We start from the raw sequence: 24,362 nt of genomic DNA, 5'->3' as shown, positions 1-24,362 counted from the left end.
AAAGAAAACGACGAAGAAAAGAATAGCATGGGTGATGCCTGAATAAGGCAGAAATCAGGAAAGTCATACCCAAACCGCTTTATTTTGCAACTGCTGCCCAAGATCAAAGAGCTATCTGTGCATCACGTAAAAACAGAAAGCAAAGGGGCGCCTGGGTGGCTCAGTCGGTTAAGCGTCCGACTTCGGCTCAGGTCATGATCTCACGGTTCGGGAGTTCGAGCCCCGCATCGGGCTCTGGGCTGACAGCTCAGAGCCTGGAGCCTGCTTCAGATTCTGTGTCTCCCTCTGTCTGCCCCTCACTGCTTACACTCTGTCTCTCGCACTGTCCCAAAAATAAATAAATGAAAATAAAAAAAAAAACCAGAAAGCAAAATGGGGCATGAATGAAGGGGATCAAGGTGTCAAGAAACAGCTCTTACCATATAAACCACAGCAACAAGGTCGTCCACCTAAAATGGGGTGTGAAAAGGTCCCTCATTCTGCCTCGGTCTTCCTGTTTCAAGACAAGAACGTGCAATTTGCTCTCCTCCCCTCGAGAAGTATGGGCCCCAGCCGGCAGCCTAAGACCGTGGGCACCCACAGCAGGGAGGGAAGCTCCTGGTGGGCTACATGCTCAGATTCCGGGAACCCAGGACCCGATCCCACGGCACAAAGTCTCCCGGCCCAGTGAGGCCCTCCAGCCAGGACCCAGCAAGGTCTACAGGCTTGGTTCCCAAGGATGGAAACATTCTGCAATCCCTGTAGCGGGAAGCAGATTCCTTGGGCTTGGTACCCCCAGGGATTCTCGGGCAGTGCCATGGACCCAGGGAGCAGACAGTCAATCCAAGGGGCATCCAACCATTTAATGCCCTCCCAAGCCAGCTCTAGGTCAAGATCACAAAAATCAATGTACTGAAAATCAATTCACCAGAAGCCAATGTGTCAAAGGTTGATTAGTTAAATGACCCATTTGCCAATTTCATATAATTTGCTAATTTATCGAATCTTTGCTCTACAACGTTCTTTTTAAGTTTATTTATTTTTATGAGCAATAGAGAGAGAGAGCATAAAGGAGGGACAGAAGGAGAGAGAGAATCCCAAGCAGGCTCTGTGCTGTCAGCACAGAGCCCAACACGGGGCTTGAACCCACAAACTGTGAGATCATGACCTGAGCTGAAACCAAGAGCCACCCAGGCACCCCTACAATGTTCTTTTTAAGAGTATATTCTAGGGGGTGCCTGGGTGGCTCAGTTGGTTGGGCGTCTGACTTAGACTCAGGTCATGATCTTGCAGTTGGTGAGTTCAAGCCCCTCGTCGGGCTCTGTGCTGACAGCTCAGAGCCTGGAGCCTGGTTGGATTCTGTGTCTCCTCCTCTCTCTCTGCCCCTCCCATGCTCACGCTCTGTCTCTGTCTCGCAATAATAAATAAATGTTAAAAAAATTTTTTTAAAAGAGTATATTCTAGGACTGTGATAATATTCTTCTTAGGTATATTTAACGAAAACATTTTTCTTAGCAGTTTGAGAAACGCTTGCTTATTTAACCATGCTAAATGTTTAAAAAAAAGATTATGGGTTTTAGGTGGCTTAGTCTCCCTGTGAATCGTCCTCATGAATAAAAATATATTTTTTAGTATATTCTTGAATGAAAAGACAACACCCATTAAATAGGTTTATTGAATGTATTTGAGAATGTTTGTATTTATTGACTATATTTTGGAATAGGTTAATATATTTAGAAATAGATTCATTAACGTATTTATAGAGAGCATATATCGAGGAAATACATGTGTTAATACATACACAGGAAAAATATACTCCTATTTGCTACATATATTCAAAAAGATCCTTGAAACATTTTTTGGTAAAAAAGATACACTGGCAAGTTAATTCAGGAAAATTGGCTTTTGGGGAATTAGTCTGCTTGTGCGCTTTTTGCTGGTCTCAGAATTTGCCACCTCCGTGGAGAGCACGCCCCACCCACGCACACACTCCCGCACAGGCGCACGGACACACACACACGCCACAGACAGCGGGCCAGGCACCGACCTGTCTGGAGATGATGAGTTTCCCCAGCGGCATGGGGGCTCCGTTTTCTGTCGCTATCCTCTTTAAGGTGGCGATGGCCTTCTCCTGATTCCCGGACAGCACATCATACCTTGCGCTCTCTGGCAGCCACTGTGGGGACAGGCGTGGCAGATTAGGGTGGAACAGAACACGGGGTCCCAGCCACATATCTCAGCGGGGTGTGGAGTCTTTAAGCTTAGGGCTCTGGAGCCAGAGGGCTAGCTTCAAATCCTGGCTCTGTCATTGATTATCCTGGTTGTGGGACCCTGAGTAATTACTTGACCTCTCTGTGCCTCCATTTCCTCATCCACAAAATGGGGATAACGATAGATCCCACCTCGTAAAGGTTGCCGAGAGGGTTAAGTGAGAGAATCGAGACAAAGTGCTTAGCACGATACCTGGAATGGGTTCATGCAATGATTGTTGTTTCTGTTGCTATTATTATTATTAATTGGTGCGGCTGGCAGAGTTCCAAAAACATCATCTTACAAAGAACCTCTGCAGGACAGTGTCCTCCTTTACCTCCTCCCCACTGAAACACAGTGAACGGCTGAACAGCAGAAAGCCAAGTGGCCAAGGTTGAGATCTTTTTTTTTTTATTATTTATTTTGAGACAGAGACAGAAGAAGAGCATTTAGGGACGAGGGAGGAAGTGGGAGAGACAGAGAGAATCCCAAACATCTCAGAACGCCATGCGGGGCTAGAACCCACAAACCGTGAGATGATGACCTAAAGTTGGATGCTTAACCGACTGAGCCGCCGCCCAGGTGCCCCATAAAGGTTGACATCTCTTAAAGGATACCTACAAAACACAGAACCGCAAAGAGAAGCAACGGGACGGCCGAGAGGATGAGCAGCCAGCGCCAGCCCAGGCTGGGCATCACAAACACGGCCAGGATCACCTCGAACACTGTCCCGATGGCCCAGAAGACCTGGCAGGGGAAAACGGGATCAGCGATGGGAGCAGCGTGGCCAACACATGAGCAATGTCGGGGTCACTGCAGACAACGCTACTGACACGGGGGAGGGTCCTCGGGGTCAGCCACGTCGGAATGGCCGTCTTTCCTGTTTTTCATATAGTTGGGGGCAGGGCCATCATGTTGCCCATCTCCTGAGGGGCCCATCCACACTCTGTCATATTTGCGTGGTACCCACTGGAGTGGGTACGATGTGGCAGCTCTGGTTTAGGGAGATCAATGCCATCAATATCGTGTGAGGTCAATACGGTAACGGACATATTGGTTTCGTCTACTGACATCCATCTCTCTCGCCCAAGAGGCCCCTAGTATCCTTTATCACAACTGCCTCTTCCCTGCAGGGCTGACTATCTTCTGTTTGCCTCGTCATCCTTTCCCACCTCGCTTTTTTTGTATGGACTGCATCCACAGGCTCGCTGTCTTCTGGCTTTCCACTGGCTACAGCCAATGGGGAGCCCCACAGGACATGGGAGGGAGGGAGGGAGGGAGAAAGGAAAGAGATGTGGGGGCATTTATTCCTCTGGCTCCCTCCCTGCATGGTGGTCATGGGCTGGCTGCATCTCTCAGCAGGTCACAGCACCTGTCCAACAGCCCTGGACACACAACTCTGTCTCTCTTTCTCTCTGGGCTGCTAATTACTTCCTGCCTTTGCCTGGCAGCTGGCACTTCAGGCCTGGGGCTATTTAGAAATAGTCCCTTTATCAAACCCTCTTCAAACTATCCTGAGTATGCTGTCTCCTGCTCAGGCCCTACAACTATTGTCCATTGCCAAACATGGCCCTTCAGCTTCTCCATCAGTTCTGGGGGACTCCGAGAGCCTTTCTAAACCCTCTTTGGCTGCACTTAACCACAGTCTATTTCTGTTGCCGGCAACCGGGGGTGATAGCCAAAATGTCTAACAAACTGGACCAACCCAGGATAGACACTCGACACTGGTCATATACCCCCCGCTCTCAACACACACACATATACCATGACTGTGCCAGGAGTTAACTCTTCAGATGCTAGATCATGGGAAGTTCTAGGGGGTCCTAAGAGTGGACAGGGTGTCAGGCGATGAGGGGTAATCAGGGACCAAGATCTGCTGGCATAAATGCATCTCAATATTTAAATAGCTGGTTCATCCATACCAGTGTGGACCAGATGACTACCAGGGGTATCAATCAGGGGTAGATGCAGTCTGGGTGGTAAGTTGGGCAGTGACGTCAATGTGATTACTATTGTCAACGTGGTCATGGTGACTAGAGACGTCGGAGTGGCATCATAGTAGTCACTGTGGGCATCAGTGTCCCAAAGGACAAATAAACTCTACTGCCTGCATGGTAGAGGGGTCATTGGGCAGCTACATATTGGCCCTGAGATCTTCCAGAACCATGATTGGAAAACGGGTCACAAAACCTTGGCAGAAACAAGGCTCAGAGGGACGAGCTGGACTGAGGGAGTTTTGTTTTTTTTTTTTTTAATTTTTTTTTTTTAACGTTTATTTATTTTTGAGACAGAGAGAGACAGAGCATGAACGGGGGAGGGGCAGAGAGAGAGGGAGACACAGAATCGGAAGCAGGCTCTAGGCTCTGAGCCATCAGCCCAGAGCCCGACGCGGGGCTCAAACTCATGGACCGCGAGATCGTGACCTGAGCCGAAGTCGGACGCTTAACCGACTGAGCCACCCAGGCGCCCCTGGACCGAGGGAGTTTTAAGGCAGCCTCTAGGCTACAGAAGTGGCCCCTCACACAAGACACAGGTGAGCCTGGATACAAACAGGGGTGGAGGGTGATGATATGGATGGGGGACAGGAGTTTTGGTCCCCTTACGCACCAACTCTCGGCACCAACTCTCAGATAAAAGCCACGTGAAGTCCAAGAAGGAAATACCACCTGCCTGCCGCCATTTTTTTAAGAGATTGATTGGTGGGTTTTTTTTGTCAATTGAAGAGTTTATCCGTATTGCAAAAAGACCATGTCAGAATTGACATAATTGACCCATTTAAGTCTCCACACACTGAGTCTGTTAGAGCTCTCTTAAACTCCCATTTCCTTATCCTGTGGCTCAAGACGCCTGAGAATCTCCTGCTCAGGGACTGAGCGCTCTTGGGAAACCCAGACCACCCTCCTTACCTCAATCAGCAAAATACACTTAGCTCTGGCCTTCATGGGAAGGAACTCCGCGTACAGCGTCACCCTGGGAAAGCAGAGAGACAGGAAGAAAGTTAAGGTCGGGACTGAGTAAGAGGACTGCCACCGCTTTCTGAATTTCTAGGCGAATATTCCTCTGAGGGTGGTCTGTGGACCACTTACTTTGGAATTTCCTAGGATGACGGCTAAGGTCATAGATCCCTAGGCCCCACCCCAAACCCTTGGGAACAGACTCTCAGGGGTGGGGTTCTGGCATCTGCATTCACTCACTCCCCACATGATTCTCAAATTCAGAACTGCTGACACGGAGCCCTACCCACAACCCAGCAAATATAGGAGAAAATAGGGTAGTGTGACAATGGGCAACTTCAATCTGGAACATCATTCAGGTTTTTCCCTATTATTCACGTCCTGAATAGTCTTAAAGAGTCCAGGCCTTTCATTCTGTAGGATGCTCCTCCTCTTAAGTCCATCTGCTGTCTCCCTGTGACCAGACTCAGGCCATGTTTTCTTGGCAAGAACTCCGCAGAAATGATACTAAGCTCCTTCCAGTGCCTCACATCAGGGCCATATGGTGTCAACTCCTCTCATCACTGGTGACCTTAACCTTCATCACTGGCTCAAGATGGTGTCTGACAGATTTCTCCACCCTAAAGTTATCCTTTTTCTATCTGGGATTACTTTGTGGGGAAAAATTCAGAGATTATGCCAATATCCTGTTCTCCCTAGAACCTCTACCCATCAGCTTCGATATCCCACTCATGGACGATATCCACCTGAATCAACACTACTATGATGGTAACAGGTGGTATTTTTTAAATTTCCATTGTTCCTTCTACATTTAGAATGGATATTCTACTGTAAGGAGGAGTTTCCCTTTTCCCCTGTATCTATCTATCTATCTATCTATCTATTCATTCAATGAATCAGTATGAACTTGTAGATTCCTATTTTATTCAGTGGGTTGTAACCCACTACTACCATTATTCTTCTGATGCTCAGACTGTCCCAGATCTGACCGTTGGAAGACTTTTTTTTTTAATTTTTAAAAAAATGTTTATTTTTGAGACCGCGAGACACGCAGAGCACAAGCGACGGAGGGGCAGAGAGAGAGAGGGAGACACAGAATCCAAAGCAGGCTCCAGGCTCTCAGCCAGCAGCACAGAGCCCAACGTGGGGCTCGAACCCACAAACCATGAGATCATGACTTGAGCCGAAGCTGGACGCTTCACCAATTGAGACACCCAGGTGCCTCTCATTGGAAGACCGTTTAAACCAATCCCTATGTCTCTTTTACATGCCTCCATCATTCCTTGAACTCTTCTTTACTTTCTGGCACAACAAGATGTCCAAGCTCATGGTGTGTTTTCCTGGTCCCAGCCACGGTGTCAGCCATTTTTCTAAGAGGTTCTGGTTCCTTTTGGTAGAAGACGGTATTTAGAAACCAAATACTGATGTCAGTGTGCTCATTGCTGCTGGGCTGTCGTTGCTTCTAGGCCTTCTCAGTGGATGCAGCTAAGAGATCTCTCTTTCTCTCTATCATCTATCTTGGTCTCTCCATTTCTCTCTGTCCACATGCACTCCATACACCCATATGTTTCTATATCTATCTGTGTATATATATTTTTAAAAAATGAGTTCTTACTGATACTTTCAATTCCAGTCCAACCAGAAGGTTAGGGTTCTTTCTAACCCTCCCGGGTTTCCATGTCTATAATTCCCTTCTCCGACATTGAGACACAGGAGCCTCATTCTCCTCAATATATTTCTTATTTGCTCAATCAACTTATTGGTTTGCTGAATGTAACGAACGTCCTAACTGCATCGACCCCTCCATCTACTACATTCGTGCCCCTTCCCCTGCCTTCCACTTCCTCAGCCGCTGGCCACGCTGGGAAGAGAAGGAAACTTCTAAACGACTTCCCCATGCTGCCTTCCATTTGTTAGGAAGAGCAGGCTTTCTCTTTCCCCACATCTCCCACCTAAGTCAAGCATCGGGGCTACTAGATAGCGTCATGCGACTCTCCTGGCTCCTCATAAGGGAGGCCTGGGAGAGAGAGGCTCATTTCCATTAACCCTTTTGAGGCAGATGGATGCTGGTGACCCATCTAGGTCTCCTGGGATGCCCCTTTACTAGTTCGTGTCCAACTCCCAGCTGCTGCTGCTAATGCTGCAACCCTCTTCTGGGATTGCTCTGGAGCAACTGTGGCTGCCTCACCAGAGAAGTGTCTAGGAGTTACAACCCTTCTCCCCAGGACAGACTGGTATGTGCTTACAAAAGTCCCGTTCCATTGCCTCAAGGTAGGACAGACCTTGTGGAACAAAGAACACTCCTGAGTTCCCTGTGGGATCAGCCCGAGTCTCGACGTCACCAGAAACCATACTTTTGCTTAACTTCTTCCTTTCAACATTATTGCCTCTTTCACGGTTTTACGGGCTTCCGAGAGCATTCCTTAAATAAATCACTTACACAAGAATCTCTGACTAACCTCTGCTTCTACGGAACCTCTGCTTGTACGAATGACGTCCTTCCCTGCATAACATCTAACATTTTGAAAGTTGGTCTTAGCAATACCACTGAGATTTAGGAACAGTTCTATCGCCAGTAGAAGTCCTTCTCAGGATAATGATAAAAGGATAGCTCTGTCCAGAGAAGGAAGAATTCTTAGGAGCCTCAGAGGAAAGGTTAGGGCTTTAGTAGTTCAGGTATATACACTCTATTTAGAAAAAAGTATGAAGAAAAGGCAATGTCATCTAGTTCATTTCACAGTATAAGTATTCTAGTATATTCTCTCTGTCTTGATCTTCTGTCTTTATCCCTCTTTCTCAATCTCTCTCTCTAGCTAAGATCATACTCAAGAATTTTGAACCTAGGGCACCTGGCTGGCTCAGTCAGTTAAGCATCCGACTTCAGCTCAGGTCATGATCGCGTGGTCAGTGAGTTTGAGACCCACGTAGGGATCTGTGCTGACAGCCAGAGCCTGGAGCCTGCTTCGGATTCTGTGTCCCCCTCTCTCTCTGCCCATCCCTGCTGGTGCTCTGTCTCACTCTGTCTCTCAAAAATAAATAAATGTTAAAAAAAATTTTAATAAAAAAATAAAAAAAGAATTTTAAACCTTACTTTTCATTGATTTATAAATAGCATTACCATACCACTTAAAACCCTCTTACACACATATATTCCATCACATGCATGAACCATACGTTTCTTTTTTTTTTTTTTTTTTACATTTTTTAACGTTTATTCATTTTTGAGAGATGCAGAGAGACAGAGTGTGAATGGGGGAAGGGCAGAGAGAGAGAGAAAGACACAGAATCCGAAGCAGGCTCCAGGCTCTGAGCTGTCAGCACAGAGCCCTACACGGGGCTCGAACCCACCAACCGTGAGATCATGACCTGAGCCAATGTCGCTTAACCGACTGAGCCACCCAGGCGCCCCTGAACCATACTTTTCTTAATAATAGCTACCTTTTATTGAGGACCTACTATATGCCAAATATTCTTCTAGATGTTTTACATGGGTTAACTCACTCAGTAAGCATCTCAAATAAATGGGGTAATTATAATCCTCTGTATGTGTGTACGTATTTTTTTTTTTAAGTTCGAAAAGTTTATTTATTTATTTTGAGAGAGAGAGAGAGAGGCAGGGAGGGGCAGAGAGAGAGGGAAAGAGAGAAAATCGCAAGCAGGTTCCACACTGCCAGCGCAGAGCCTGATGCGGGGCTCGAGCCCACAAAGCGTGAGACCATGACCTGAGCCGAAATCAAGAGTCGGCAGCTTAACCAACCGAGCCACCTGGCTGTCCCTGGGTGTGTGTACTTTTGACTCTCATTTTCATCTCTAGGTCTATCTACGTTAGATAAATTGTTAGTTGACCAGGATCACGCAGCTAGTAAGTCAGTAAGTAGGAGAGCCAAAATTCTCACCCACATCTGTCTATAGCTTCTAGCCCACCAACCACTTCCTCATTTGGATGGTTTCACGACGATAAACAACACTTCAGTGAACGACGTCAGGCTGAAGACATTTTGGTCTGCACGTGGTTTCCTTAGGCTAGGCCCCTGCTAAATAGAATTTGTGTCAAAGCCTATGCGTATTTTGAAGGCTTTTGATATATATTGCCAGAGTGGTCCCCCCCCAACTCATTCCAGTGTATATGCCCACAGGTACCTCGCTCAGCAAAAACCATCAGGAATCTCATTTAACTCAGCTCTGAGAATGGGGACCCAGATTATAGTGGTTCCAGAGGTCACAGCGGTTACCATGGATGATTTCTTTGACACCTTATGCTCTTCTCCGCACGGTGTGCTTACATTATTCAAAAAAAAAAAAATCAATAATAATAATAATAAATACTACTAATAAAGCGGGAAGCATGTTCACCTTTCCTCCGTCACAGGAAAGCTCAACAACTAACTGCGAAACTGTGCCGTGGCGTGTTCCAGGGGGCAGAGCTATTCCTGTCCTTCGATGTCAAGGATTTCTTCTTATCATGAAGCTATAAGCACACAGTCTTTTTATTTCTTTTTACATTTTTTTAGCTGAAGCAGCAGCACCTCACGAATGCATTTTCGTTTAAGACAAGTTAGCAATACACAAATATACAGAGTATATGATGCCTCTTCCTCTTCCCCACTGCCCCTACTTCCCTTCCATTCCCCCCAAAGCCATAACTACCGGGAGCCTGCTTTGCAAACTTCCAGCCCCTTCTCTAGCTAAATAAATAAATGCAAGCAATGTTATCTTTTTTCCTTCCCTTCCTTTCCTTCCCTCTTCCCCCCTTCCTCCTGTCCTTCCTTTCTGTCCTCCCTACTTCCTTTCTCCCCTTCCTTCCTTCTTCCTCCCTCCTTCCTTCCTTCCCACATGCAGCCTACTGTCCAAGTTCAACCCATACAAATGCCCGACTTTTCCAACTTCCTTGTCAATACACTTTTCCACCTGCCACTTCCTGCAACTCTATCCTGAGTGCTTTCTTTGGTTATTTAAAAAAAATTTTTTTCATGTTTTATTTTATACGTGAGAGAGAGAGAGAGACAGAGCATGAGCAGGGGAGGGGCAGAGAGACGGAGACAGAATCCGAAGCGGGCTCCAGGCTCTGAGCTGTCAGCACAGAGCCTGACGCGGGGCTCGAACCCACAAGCAGTGAGATCATGACCTGAGTCGAAGGCAGACGCTCAGATGACTGTTCCAGGCGCCCCTCTCTGGTTATTAAGGCTTGCTCTGCCAACCTCGGTGGCAGACTAGGAGTCTAGTTTGCCAAGGAATTTAAACTTCCCAGGGGCAACTCTCAACAAATGACGTTTCCCTCTCCCTTAAACGGGACAATCTGGAGACATGGGTTGCAGAATCTCCCAAACTATTTGCTCTAGCTTCTCTGTGTCAGGATCTGCTTTCAATAAGACATTTGGGAAACCTTTCCATGTTAATATTCGCGGGTCTACTGCATTATTTTTAAACAGCGGCAACCCTGTTGATTAATGCTCTGATTGTTTTCAATTTCTTGTCTTTGCCTCGTATGCCACAAGAAACCTCTTTTCCTGTAATTGTCGTGCTCCCCATTTGGCCATTATTTATAGTGGTTCATGATGAAAATGAGCTGTTTGACCTCCATCCCAAGTGTAGGGATTATTACAAGCACACTGAAAAATAAAAGAACGAGCAGTGAAAGCAGCAATGCCAAGAAGCGGTTGACGGTGGCGTGAAAAAAATTCCCACCGAAAATCCTCACAATGTATAGCCCTTGGCAGTTAGAGACTTACCATTTGGATCACGTGCTTGGAAGGAAGGGACCTGTGATCTCCCTTTGCCGTTTCTGCTTGGTCTTAAAGAGAAACCGCAGTGCTAAGGGTGGGTTTGTGCAAGTTCCACCTAGACAAGAATCTGAAGAATCTTCTGAAGACCTTGCAAGGTGGAACAGATGGGCAGCGACCTGGAGTATTAATCTTGAAGAGCAGCTAACACACAAGCAGGGTGCCAGTTAAGGCAGGTGTCCAGCTCATTCTCCTAAGTGGCATTTCTACGGAAATAACACAGCACCCTCTGCTGGAAATAATAAACGTTCTACCCTGGGGCCAGCCTGTCTCTCCCATGTATTTTCTGTGTATTTTGCCATTAGTGGCAATGATCATTTAAAAAAAAATTTTTTTAACATTTATTTTTGAGAGAGAGAGAGACAGAGCATGAGCAGAGGGGAGGGGCAGAGAGAGAGGGAGACACAGAATCTGAAGCAGGCTCCAGGCTCCGAGCTGTCAGCACAGAGCTCAACGTGGGGCTCGAACTCACGGACCGTGAGATCATGACCTGAGCCGAAGTCGGACGCTTAACCGACTGAGCCCCCCAGGCACCCCCTCCAGTCTTAATTAAAGGGAATAGAAACTTCTCTGAACCTCCAGTTCTACCTCTCCAGAATCATCTCCAAATCACTATCACGGACCCAGTGGACATTAATGATTTATCAGCATCTTCTGACTGTACAAGCTCAGAATCCTTCTACAGTATCTGTTGAAATGTAAGAGCTTTGGCATTAGATGGGCCTGGATTTGAACCCAGTTTCTCCATGCGGCAGATGGTTTGCACAAGGCGCCCCCCCCCCCCCCCCCCCCCCTTTCCCTCCCTGTGTCTTGCTCCCTTGCAGATCACCTCCATGCAAAGTCTGTTTCCTCATCCCTTGAATCTGGGCGTTGAGACTCGCTCTTGATCAATAGAACGTTGCAGAAGTGATATTGTGCCTTGGGCCTCAAGACGCTTTACGGCTTTTGCATCCTCGCTCGGACCCCTACCCAGGTGCCACGTGACCACGTGACCAGGTGCCTGGGCTGGCCAGCCGGAGTTTGGGAGGCTTGTGGAGCATCGATGCATCAGCTGTGGCCATGCTAGCCCGGCCAGCCCCCATCCAATTCACCAGTTGACTAGAGACGCATGAGGGAGCCCCGCCGAGCCCTGAACAACCCAACTGCCCAGCTGCAGAACCCTGAGCTCAGTAAACTGTCGTTAGGCCACAAATGTTGGGGTGGTCTGTTACAAAGCAAGAAGTAACTTCATACTCCCCTCAATAGCCATTTAGCCTTAAACATGTCACTTGTGATCTCGATCTCCAAGCCTGTTTTCTCATCTGTCCCTTGCCCTTGGTAAACACTCAGTGGACATTACTATGATCATCATTATCATTTAAAAAGATGTTTTTTAAATGTTTATTTTTGAGAGAAAGAGAGCAGCAGAGAGGGACAGGGAGGGAGACAGAGTGCAAGCAGGGGAGGAGCAGAGAGAGGGAGAGACACAGAATCCGAAGCAGGCTCCAGGCTCTGAGCTGTCAGCACAGAGCCTGACGCGGGGCTCGAACTCACAAACTGCGAGATCAGGACCTGAGGCGAAGTCGGACGCTCAACCGACTGAGCCACGCAGGCGTCCCATCATCATTGTCGTTATTAATGTTACAACAGTAACATTATCTCCAAGGACCAACATAAATGCCTACTTTGGGGGAAGGAATAAAAGAAAGAAGAAAAAGAGAGAGGGGGAGCCTGGCTGGCTCAGTCGGTACAGCATGTGACTCTTAATCTTGGAGTTGTGAGTTCAAGCCCCAGGTTGGGGACTAAAATTTAAAACAAATTAGGGGCTCCTGGGTAGCTCGGTAGATTAAGCATCTGACTCTTGATTTTGGCTCAGGTCATGATCTCGTGGTTTGTGAGACGGAGTACTTTTTCCAGCTCTGTGCTGACAGTGGGGCACCTGCTTGGGATTCTCTCTCTCCCTCTCTCTCTGCCGTTCCCTCGCTCACACTGTCTCTCAAAATAAATAAACATTAATTTTTTAATTATAAAAATAGAAAGAAGAAGGAAGCATATAAAAAATACACATCAGGGCAGAGGGATGGGCTCTTTATTAATAATATAGTCTGCAGATAAGATGATGGATGTTAATTAAACGTATTGAGGTGATCATTTTGCAAGATATGTAAGTCAAGGCATTATACTGTAAGCCTTGAATATATATATAGTGCTGGATGCCAATTTACCTCACTAAAACCGAAAGAAAAACAATTTTTAGTCTCAAATAATATCATTTGTGTTTACACTGATAATTCGTTGTAGGGACTTCTGCTTGTTGAATTTTTAAAAATTACACAGCAAAATCTTACCGATTTGTTTTGCGAGGTGGTGCAAAGCCTAAGCGATGGGAAACTCTGAGTTACACTGAATTACATAAAAATATCTTCAACGAGGGGGCGCCTGGGTGGCCCAGGTGATGAAGCATCTGACTCTTGATTTTGGCTCCGGTCATGACCTCACGGTTCGTGGGATCGAGCCCTGAGTCGGGTGCCTGCTTGGGATTCTCTCTCTCCCTCTCTCTCTCTCTCTCTCTCTGTCCCTTCCCTGCTTGCACTTGCTTGCTCTTTCTCTCTCTCTCCAAATAAATAAATGAACACTGAAAATAATCTTCAACTAAGAAAAAAATCTTCAACTAAGTGTTTCCAAATAATGAACTTAAGGGAGACATTTTTAGAACTAGTTAAGAGCATCGCATAATTAAGGCATGATTGTTTTTATGTAAATGGATAGAGCCAAGGTGCTGGGAAGCCAATGGCTCTCTTGGGTGACTATTTCTTCTGTCATTTTGTTTCTGTTTTTTCTTTGCTCCCCTCACGTCCCAAAGAGCCATGGAGTGGAGTATTTAAGAGAATATATTCGCAGTGTCAAAAGGGATGTTTAAATACGAGCCCTGCCATTTGTTAGCTATGTGACCTTGGGCAGGTTACTTTATCATCTTTTAAAGTTTTACTTATTTATTTCGAGAGAGAGAGAGAGAGAGAGAGAGAGAGAGAGAGCCAGCGTGCAGGAGAGGAGCAGAGAGACAGAGAATCCCAAGCAGGCTCCGGGCCGTTTGCACAGAGCCCAACGTGGGGCTGGGGCTCACAAACCGTGAGATCATGACCTGAGCCTAAATCCAGAGTTGGATGCTTAACTGAGCCACCCAGGTGCCCCATGTTACTCAGTTTTTTTAAAGCCCTAGTTTTCTTATCTGCACAATGGGGATAACAATATCTATGCTTTGAAGTTCTGTGAGTTTTAAAATGGTGATGTGGAGCAAAAGCACATGGTCTGGAGCTTGGGAAGGAGTCATAGCCCAAGAAACAAACAGAAGGGCTGTGGTCGCATTAAGTAAATGAATAGCTAAACGGGAGGCGTGACATTTGGGGGGTGGGGGTCGGGAGCAGCCAGGCCATCTGAGGACCCGCACGACATAAGGGTAATAAGGGGTAAAGGCCCAGCTGCTCTGTGTCCTTAATTTTATCCCCTGGTGTCCTGTCCTCTCTCCCTGAAGATCTCTCCCCTTTGCATTTTTAGGAGGTGATTTTTCTCTCTGCTAGTTACTCTGCCATTGGAATCCTGTCTGCCTACAGTCTTCCAGAGGCTCCTCAAAATGTCTGGTCGGCTGATGGCACCCTTTTCTTGCTTTCCAGCACTGTTAAGGATCTATTCTATTTCTCACGCCTTTTATGACACTTCCAGAAAATGTGGAGAAGGAGAAGGAGAAAAATGGCGCCTCTCATCCCACCATTCCAAACAAGAACCACGTTCTGAATACTTAGCTCCTTTCCCTCCCCTCTGATGGGAAGAAAGTCCGGGTAGCCATTTGGAGACTGGTTCTGCCATCATCTACCCGAGCATCCCTGAGAAAGGAATTGAATGTGTACCTGTGTGAGTGCGTTCCTTCCAGCCACTGGGGGAAAACTGTTCCTTAGTCAATGAATGGCTCATGAATGGGGCAGTGGCTTCGTCCGCAGAAAGTCCTGGAGTTGGTCCAGACGTGGAGGACATCGGCCACAAGCCCCTGCCAGCCCAGATTTATGGGCTTGGCTTAATGGTTTCTGCCTCAAGCTCTAGTGGCTTTTAAACCCATCCGAGGTCCAGGAGTGTATGTCAAATGCCTACTCTGCAGAGCCCTGGAGGGATCAATAATGAATAGGGAGGGAAGGGCTGAGAACTGAGAGCCACTCACTGCCCTTCCAGCCACTAAGTGGCAGAAAGAGTCTCAGGATTAGCTCCCAGGCTAAATCCCATGTGGGCACATCTTCTGTCCCCATTTATTCTTCCCATAAGTACCCAGTGAGCCCAACATCCATCACGCTGACACCTGAGCTTCTCACCAAAGTCTTTGGCAGACCAGACACATGCTGACATTCACTAAGTGCTCTGCTGGGCACTGTCCCGGGCACTTCACATGTGTTGTCATTTAATATTCTAAGTGACCCCCATGAGGTAGGTATGCTATTGTCCTCATCTGAGAGACGAAAAAGTTGAGGCGTAGAAAGGTCTAGTGACTTGCCTAGGGGCACACGGCTATCACAGCAGAGTCAGGATGCGAATCTGGTGACCAGGACCTAAGCCGTTCTACTTCAGTGTTAGCACGACCCTTCTAGAGCCCCTCTCCCAGCCGTCCCCCATCGTGATACTCAACGGGCCCAAGGAGTCAACCAGTGAACTGTTAACCCACCAGAGGCAATGGCCACACCCTCACACACCAAAGCCAATCTTGCTAGTTTTGCAGCTGAAGAGCCAGTCAGCCAGCAGGAGAGACCAACGCAGAGCCCCCAGGGTGGAATCCCATGTCACATCCCATGTCACAATATAAAAGTTAGTTATAATAGACATCTCCCATTTTGGAAGGAGCAGTGACTCGTCCTGACTGGAACTGGCACATATTCTGGGTATTGACTTGCCTCTCCTGCCAGCACCATTATCTGAGGGCTTTCAGGGTATTTGACTCATTGACACAGAATCCCACGTAATAGTGCTTGAGACCTAGGAAGCTGATACATATCAAAGAAGATGTAGCAGCAGGTACGTGACCGTGGAATCCACGGGTCCTGTCAGATCTTGTGTCACCTTGAAGCTGCTGGCCTGAGAGAGGGATGGAAGAGCCTCTTGAAGGTGCCACGGAGGCATCGGCTTGGAGATGATGCCCGGTGAGGATAGGTTACTGTCTTCCAGGACACAACACAACCTTAAATCAATGCCCATTGCATGGTGCTATGCAGAACGGATACATCGTTCTGAATTCAAAGGGTTGAAGGAGGAATTTTTACTTCCCCTACCTGTGGGTTTAGAGGTCCTGGTTCCCAGAGAGGGCATGCTTCACCCACTGGGGGACACCACAAGAACCCCGTCAGACTTTAAGCAATGCCTGCCACCTAGTAACTTTGGATTCCTTGTGTCAAGAAAGAGAGTCAGCATTCTGCCTGAGCAATGGGGCATCGGGAGGTGGTATGGCTACTCTTATCTGATGGGGCACCCAGGCGATACAGGGGACATCTCTTGGTAATCCCCAGCCCGATTTTGATATTAAATGGACAGGCAGCAGCTACGGCCTGGGTCGGGCATGGTGACTCAGGCATAGGGTCTGGACCACTCTGCCAGGGAAACCATCTCGATCAGCAGAAGTGCTGGCCCAAGGCGAGGGGAACCCGCAACGAGTAGCGGGAGAGGGAGACACTTGGCCTCAGTTGGAGCTGTGAGGCCAGCAGTGATAGCAGATGACTGTAGATTGTCCCACCAGCCATGGGACATGGTCTTTTCAGGGCAAAGACAAACCAGAATCCTGGAGAAGCTGTTCCCAGATGGGGTGAAATTATATGCAGCAAGTGGATCTAACAGGTGCAAGGGGTGGACTGTCGTGGGTGCTGTGATGTGACCACCTAGGCTCCCCCTTCGGGACTGCCACACACAATCCCCTGGAATGACCAGAAATGTTACCTGCTAAGAGCTCAGAATTGAGTCCCTTGCAGGAATTGCCTTAGCCCAAAGTAGCTGCCTTGCCCAAGATCGTGCTCCCTCCTTGAGAGCAGCCCGCGTCCAACGTAGCTGATATGAGGGGGCAGAGGTCCAGCCTCAATCTGGGAAACTCTAAGGAGCCACCCTGGCTCTGGAACTCCTGCAGGATCAGCTGTACTCAACTCCTCCCTCTGCTCACTCACTGTTTTCTCACTCCCCTGCAGGTGCTGGTCTCAGTAACCATGTGCACACTACTCTCCATCTCACATTCTGTTCCCCGGGATCCCCACTTGTAACAGGGACCGTGTCTGTCTCTCTCACTGCTGTATCCCCAGCATCTAGTACAGGCCGGTGCCATAGTAGGTGCTCAAGAAATATTGGTTGAATGAATGGAATGAACTGGTCCTTGTGTGAAATTTCCCTAAGTTATTGCAACAGGAATTATCATTCTTTACCTCCAACCCATCCTACCCACCATTGCCAGATTAACATTTCCAAAGTGCCCCCCCTGCTCAAGAACTCTCAGTGGCTCCCCACTGCCTGTAGACAAGCCCTTTGGCCTGGCATTCAAGACTTTTAGCAAACTTGCCCTGGTCTACCTGTCCAACTGCAGCTTTCAATTCTTACATATCTCACCCCAACTTGCTAACCAGAATGGGCCTTCCAAGGAATTAGCCTTTCTCAGACTCTCAGGTACGGGTTCCTCTTTTCCTTCAGACCCTTTCCTATGAAATATCCTGTATCTTCCCCAATCTGCCTCTGGGTCTTTCAAAAAAATATATATTTTTTTTAATTTAAATTCAAGTTAGTTAACATACAGTGTAGCCTTGGTTTCACAAGTACAACCCAATGATTCATCACTTACATACAACACCCAGTGCTCAACCCAAAAAGTGCCCTCCTTAATGCCCATCACCCATTTAACCCATCCCTCTCCCCACTGTCCCTCCAGCAACCCTCAGTTTGTTCTCTGTATTTAAGAGGCTTTTATGGTTGCATCCTTAATCGAAAGGCAGTACAATGCAATGGTTAGAGCCCAGGCTCTGGAGTTAGAGGAACTGAGTTCAGACTCTGGCTCTGCCTCTTCCTGCCTGTGTCACCTGGGGTAAATCACTCTACCTCTCTTTGGTTCAGTAAAATCTGTAAAAATCTGTAAAATGGGATGAATAATACAATTCACCAGGGTGCCTGGGCAGCTCAGTCGGTTGAGCCACTCACTCTTGATGTCGGCTCAGGTCATGATCTCACGGTTTGTGGGATCGAGCCCCGCGTCAGGCTCTGCGCTGCTTAAGATTCTCTCCCGGGGCGCCTGGGTGGCTCAGTTGGTTGGGTCCGACTTCGGCTCAGGTCATGATCTCACGGTCCGTGAGTTTGAACCCCGCGTCAGGCTCTGTGCTGACAGCTCGGAGTCTGGAGCCTGCTTCCGATTCTCTGTCTCCCTTTCTCTCTCTTTGTCCCTCCCCCACTCGTGCTCTGTCTCTCTCTCTCAAAAATAGATAAAACATTAAAAAATTTTAAAAACACAAAGATTCTCTCTCTCCCTCTCTCTCTGCCCCTTCCCTACTAGTGTGTGTGCATGCATGCTTGAGCTCTCTCTCTCAAAATAAATAAAAAAACAAAAAATAATAGAATTTACCCAAGCGATTTGACGGAATTAAATGAGATAATATGGTAAACCATTTAGAATAGCACCTGCCACTTAGTAAACAGTAAATTTTGGCCATTATCATCGTTTAGGTTGGGGTCAACGTACATTGTCTATAAAGGGTCAGATAACAAATACGGTCTCTGCGGAGATAACTCAACTTGGTTGCTGTACGGGAAACTGGGCACAGGTGATATGCAAATGATGGGTGTGGCTGTGTCCCAATAACACTTTATTTATAAAAGCAGTCGGCAGGTCAGATGTAGCCCACAGGCCATCGTCTGCCAATCTCCCAGGGGAGAGGGACTTTTTCCTACAACTGTGACTACTCTCAGTACCTTAACCACAGCACCAACCAAACAACACTCGATTCACACACGGTTAGGCCCAGCTCCCCACCTCGTGCTTCGGTTGGAAGCGCGGAAGGGGGCCTCACGCATGATGGTTAAGAGCGTGGGCGGTGTAGGCAGACGGACTCGGGGTCTTAGCTCCACCACGCGCCACATGACTTGGGCAAATGGTTTCACCCCAAGTCTTAGTTTCAACTATAAAAACGGAGGCTGCAATCACTTGATAGCATACCTCTCCTGGGGCTGTTGTGATGCGTCCAAGAGAAATGCCCAAGCAATGCTAGATCTCTTGTTTTTACTATTATTTCACATTTACGACTTTCCCGCTGCCGTGTTCTTCTTTGTTTTTTTTTTTTTTTAATCTTATTTTTAAGTACCCGCTACACCCAGTGCGCGGCTCAAACTTACAACCCCGAGATCAAGAGTCTCGCGGCCCAGCAACTGAGCCAGCCAGGCGCCCCTCGTGTGTTGCTTTTACATTGTCAATCATCACCATACTAATGATGGTAATTCTCTGGCTACGTCATGCCTCCTTGACAGAAGCCCTAGTGTGCCATCTCTGCACCCCTCTGAGGCCATGAACGTAGTTGACTGGCTGCCTGGCTGCCTGGCTGCCTGGCCAGAGCTGGGTATTTACTTACGACTGGGGGACCCCTCCGATCCCGAAGCCCACCAGGCCCCGGAGCACCAGGATCCAGCTGTACACGGGGGCGAAAGCACTGAGGACGCCGTAGTACAGGGTCCAGAGCACGCTGATCTTCAGCCCCTGTGGGGAAGAAAGACACCAAGTCACAGGGCTGCTCCGTACCTCCAGGTCACGCGGCCCGGAGCATGTTAAAAGCCATCAATGACGTCATGCTAAAGGGTAACCCACACAACCGGGGAGATCCAAGGGGTTCTCTGTGCGATGGGGCCAACCCCTGGGGGGGGGGGCATGTGTGGGGAAACTGTGGGGCATTCTTGGTTGTCTCAATGATCGGCATTTGATGTACACGGCCCTGAGACGTTAGATGTCCCCCCCGTGCCTGAGACTCCGTGACTCCGGTCCTGTATCCTGCACCGTCCCAAGCTGAACTTTCGACCTGACCGTCACGCAGGTGAAAACTACCATTATCTTCACCTTGACCGTCACTGTAATTTATATATAAATAAGATGGGGGGGGGGGGAGGACAGAGTTTGCACACACACTTAATTTTGCAGGAACGAGGCTTCTAGGTAAATCAAAGGAAGTCGGTACGTGGCTGTATCTGGAACTTTACACAATTGTTCATCATTTCAGAAAGCCGAGTTGTCCGTGGCAACGCTCCATATGGTATTTGAGTCACTGAGAGAACACTTCAGTATCCGTCTGCATTCACTGGGTTTCTATGTGTATCTATGAATAGACCCATCTAAACCTATTTCAAAATGTCAAATATAAAGAGAAAAGCAGCAACAAAATTCAATTACACACAAGCTTATTTATAACCAGGGACAAATGTTAACCACTTCCGTTTATTACCTAGGCAGTCGTACGTGCACCTTTCCATTGTGACAATAAATCCGATTTAATTACTTGCTGCCTTTAAACAAATTCTCTCTCCTATCGCAGCTGGGGAATTATACCTGATTTCTTTTATCTTTTAATATTTTTATACACGATTTCTTTTTCAAGATTATGTGAGTGGCTATTTTATTTCTGAAATTATTTCTGGATAATTAAGGGGCATTATTAAAAGTTTTTATAACATTTTCTTTTTTTATTAAAAGTTTCTTAAATGTTTATTTTTGAGAGAGAGAGGGGGAGAGGCAGAGAGAGAGGGGGACAGAGGTTCTGAAGCAGGATCTGCACCGACAGCAGCAATCCCAATGTGAGGCTAGAACTCATGAACAGCCTCAGAATCAACTGAGCCACCCAGGTGCCCCTATAACACTTTCTGAGTAAAGGGGACATTGTATTTGATGGGGTTGAGAACCACCTAGGCGCACAATGCTGTAAGACAAACAGTGCATCTGCTGGGAATGTTACTCTTAGAGACTGAGAAAAAATTAAGGATGAATCCAATTTAAAATGGGATTTTAATTATTTTAAAATATTTATTTATTTATTTTTGAGAGAAAGAGAGAGAGAGAGAGAGAGAGAGAGAGAGAGGGAGAGGAAGAGAGAAAGTGAGGGAGGGGCACAGAGAGGGGGAGAGAGAATCCCAAGCAGGTTCCACGCTGTCAGTGCAGAGCCCCACGTGGGGCTCGAACTCAAGAACGTGAGATCGTGACCTGAGCCAAAGGCGCTTAACCTACTGAGCCACCCAGGTGCCCCTAAAATAGGATTTTTATATCACACCAACACCGAAGGCGTTGTGGAGTCGAATGCGAATTTTACGTGGATTTTAGACCTGCAACATGGGGTCCCGGCAGGTCTCTTTCTGTAGCACTTCTCCCAGACCCAGGTTTGAGTTCACGCTCCTGTTCCCCTGGGGGAAGCGTGAAGCACAGTGGTTTTAGCTTTAAAATTAAAATGGACAGGGGTGCCTGGCTGGCTCAGTCGGAAGGGCATGAGACTCTTGATCTTGGGGTTGTGAGTTCGAGCCCTGTGCTGGATGTAGAGATTACTTAAATAAATAAACTTAAAAAAAAAATTAAAACTGATTAAAAGGAGAAATCTGGAGGTCTGCCAGATGATTTCCAGTCTCTCGGAAAATGATTTTCAGCGGTGGGTGAATATTTTAAATAACTTGCATTACCTTGCAAGAAAGCGATTTCTTTTTGTTTCCATCGTTATTCTTCTGATTATGCAAGAAAGCGATTTCTTTTTGTTTCCATCGTTATTCTTCTGATTATGTCCAAGAGACAGTATCCACGTGGTGTTAGTCTGTCTTTAACACCTTTTTAAACACCTGCCAATCTCTTTTTAACAGACTGGGGCGGGGGGCTACCAGAACTGACTAGAATTTAGTAACATTGGATTTTTTTTTCATTGTATTGTATTATTTACTTATTTATTTATTCATTTATTTTTAATTTTTTTAATGTTTATTTATTTTTGAGACACAAAGAGAGACACAGCACAAGCAGGGGAGGGGCAGAGAGAGAAGGAGACAGAATCTGAAGCAGGCTTCAAGCTGTCAGCACAGAGCCCAACACGGGGCTCGAACTCCCGAACTATGAGATCATGACCTGAGCCGAAGTCAGAGGCTTCACGGACTGAGCCACCCAGGCGCCCCTTCACTGTAATCATGTTTGCAGATATTTCCTATTTATGCCTACTTAAATTTCCTATTTAAGACTCTCTATAAAGTTTCCTTTTCCAAAAACATGCATTTGAGGTGTTTTTTTTTTAAACAAAGTTGCTAATAAAGAACGCTATTAAGTGCATACCAAAACAGGTGGGATAGGAATTAGGAAAGCCTAGGGAGCTCTGGATCTATTGCAACAATAAAGCCCCATTTCTGCTCCCCTAAAACCCATGACTATGAAATCGGTACCTGCCACACATATGCTTACTTCCTTTCTTTTGGCTTAAGCTAATTTAAGAGGGGTTTGCTTCCTTGGAACCCAAGCCATCTTGAATCAGAAACAGGGTATCATTAGCAGCAGAGAAAATGAAAGGAAAGAAGGAAAACAGCAGGAGAAGAGGAGAGGGTAAGAGAAAAGGGCACCCAGGCTGGCACCTGCAAGCTAAGCCTCCCTCTAGGGACGACCTGGGAGCTGCGTTATCCCGCTGGGGTCACCGTGGGACCCCATGCTAGGCAGCAAAGACCTGCATGCTGACCTGTCCTGTGGGGTCACAGCACACTTGCAGCTGGCTCTGCACTGGCCCGCTGACGCCAGGACTTTCCAGCTGGCCAGGAAATGAGGGCTCAGCAACCCTTCGTGAATACCGTCAGGGCTACTGCAAAGGCACGAGCACTGCTAGGGACTCTGCAGAAACGTCTCCGGGCCTTTGAGCTTTTCATTAACCTCACTTGTCATTCTGCCTAACATGTGTCCCGCCTTTCGGATTGTTGGCTCCTTCGTCTCCCTCTTCTCTCTCCTTTTCTTCCTTCCATACTCACTTACTGAGCATCCCTTGTATGCCAAGCTCTACAGATAGAAGTATAGACATTACTCATCCGTTAGCTGGCTCATTCAATTATTCACTCAACAAAAAGCGTATATCAAGCGCCTGCTGTATGCCAGACACTAGAGATAATGCTATATATCATTCATTCATTCATTCATTCATTCAATATACATGTAATGGGCACCTGCTGTGTGCCCAGAACTAAAGGTACTGTTATGCATCATTCATTCATTCATTTGTTCAGTATGCATATATGGAGCACCTGTCACATGCCTGGCAGTCAAGATACTGTTATTCATTCATTCATTCATTCATTCATCCCTTTGCCATGCATATATTGAGTGCCTGCTGTTTGCTAAACATGGGCCTTTGTCCCAGGCTACAGGGAACGTGGCAGTCAGAGTCTCTGACTTCACAGAACTTGGATTTGCATTTTGCAATTCATTGTCACGTCGTAACACCGGGTCCTCGCGGGCAGCCGGTGGAAAGAGGCTGCTGTTTCCACTCCCACTTTACAAACCAGCGCAGGGAGGGTCAAAGTAGTCTAGCGATTTGTCCAAGGTCAGCAGAGTCAAAACTGGAGTCAGGGTTTCCAACCCCCAATGCCAGGTTGTATTTCCAATGAGCCCCTCCCCTCCTCCTGGGCCTTTGACGGTTCCCATTGCCTCTGACCAAGAACATATGTGACAGTATCATGCAGCAAGGACAGGTGGGTCCGAGTGAATGCAAGAGACCTTGACCTGTCTTGTCGGCCTCTACTCAGCTCTAGCCCAAAGTGGCCATCATGAAATGTGGACCCTGGGCTGCCAGATCGCCCAATTAGCAAAAAAAACAAAAACAAAAACAAAAAGCAAACAAAAACAACTCCTTATTTTTATGCAAAATACATTTTTGAAACAGAGGCAACCGATTCCACATCCTGTCCCCTATCTTACAGGTTAATGAAACACCTGGGTAGGCCATACTTGGTTCATGGCTCACGGGTTTACAACCTGCAGCCTGCAAAGCCTTCAAGCTGCTGCCCCAAGGCTCAGGGTCTTACTGCCACTCGGGTTCTGGGTCTGCAACCGCCAAAAGGAGCATGCTGATGTCATTGTCATGAGCACTGCTCAGCCTCGGAAGACCGTCTACTCGGCCCCCGGTGGTGTTCTCCAGTCACGTACAAGGACGGGGAAAACAGTCACGGGGCAAAGGGGCCCCTCCTTCCCCGCTTTACCTATAAATGACATAGAGGGCATGGACCTACAGCCTTTGAATTTTTTTTTTTTTCATTTTAGTTGAGAGAGAGAGAGAGAGAGAGAGTGAGCGCCAGCGGGGGAGGGGGGAGGGGGAGAGGGGGAGGGGGAGGGGGAGGGGGAGAGAGAGAGAGAGAGAGAGAGAGAGAGAGAGAGAGAGAGAGAGAG

General features: G+C 47.3%; 1 protein-coding gene across 1 annotated transcript in view; it reads right to left on the bottom strand.

Moving 5' to 3' along the window:
- The window catches only part of SVOP (SV2 related protein), a 59,451-nt gene that overhangs the window by 18,595 nt on the left and 16,494 nt on the right, over positions 1–24,362 (bottom strand). Inside the window, exons 5-9 of the mRNA XM_049619218.1 lie at positions 19,561–19,685; positions 5,136–5,199; positions 2,851–2,976; positions 2,027–2,155; positions 420–493 (exon numbers count right to left, since the gene is read on the bottom strand). Of these exons, the coding sequence (XP_049475175.1) occupies positions 420–493; positions 2,027–2,155; positions 2,851–2,976; positions 5,136–5,199; positions 19,561–19,685 (518 nt within the window). The remainder of the gene's footprint in view (positions 1–419; positions 494–2,026; positions 2,156–2,850; positions 2,977–5,135; positions 5,200–19,560; positions 19,686–24,362) is intronic.

The sequence above is a fragment of the Panthera uncia genome (genome assembly GCF_023721935.1).
Source record: "Panthera uncia isolate 11264 chromosome D3 unlocalized genomic scaffold, Puncia_PCG_1.0 HiC_scaffold_8, whole genome shotgun sequence".
Lineage (NCBI taxonomy): Eukaryota > Metazoa > Chordata > Mammalia > Carnivora > Felidae > Panthera > Panthera uncia.
The sequence above is the reverse complement of the archived record's forward strand: the minus strand, read 5'-3'. Positions and strand labels throughout refer to the sequence as shown.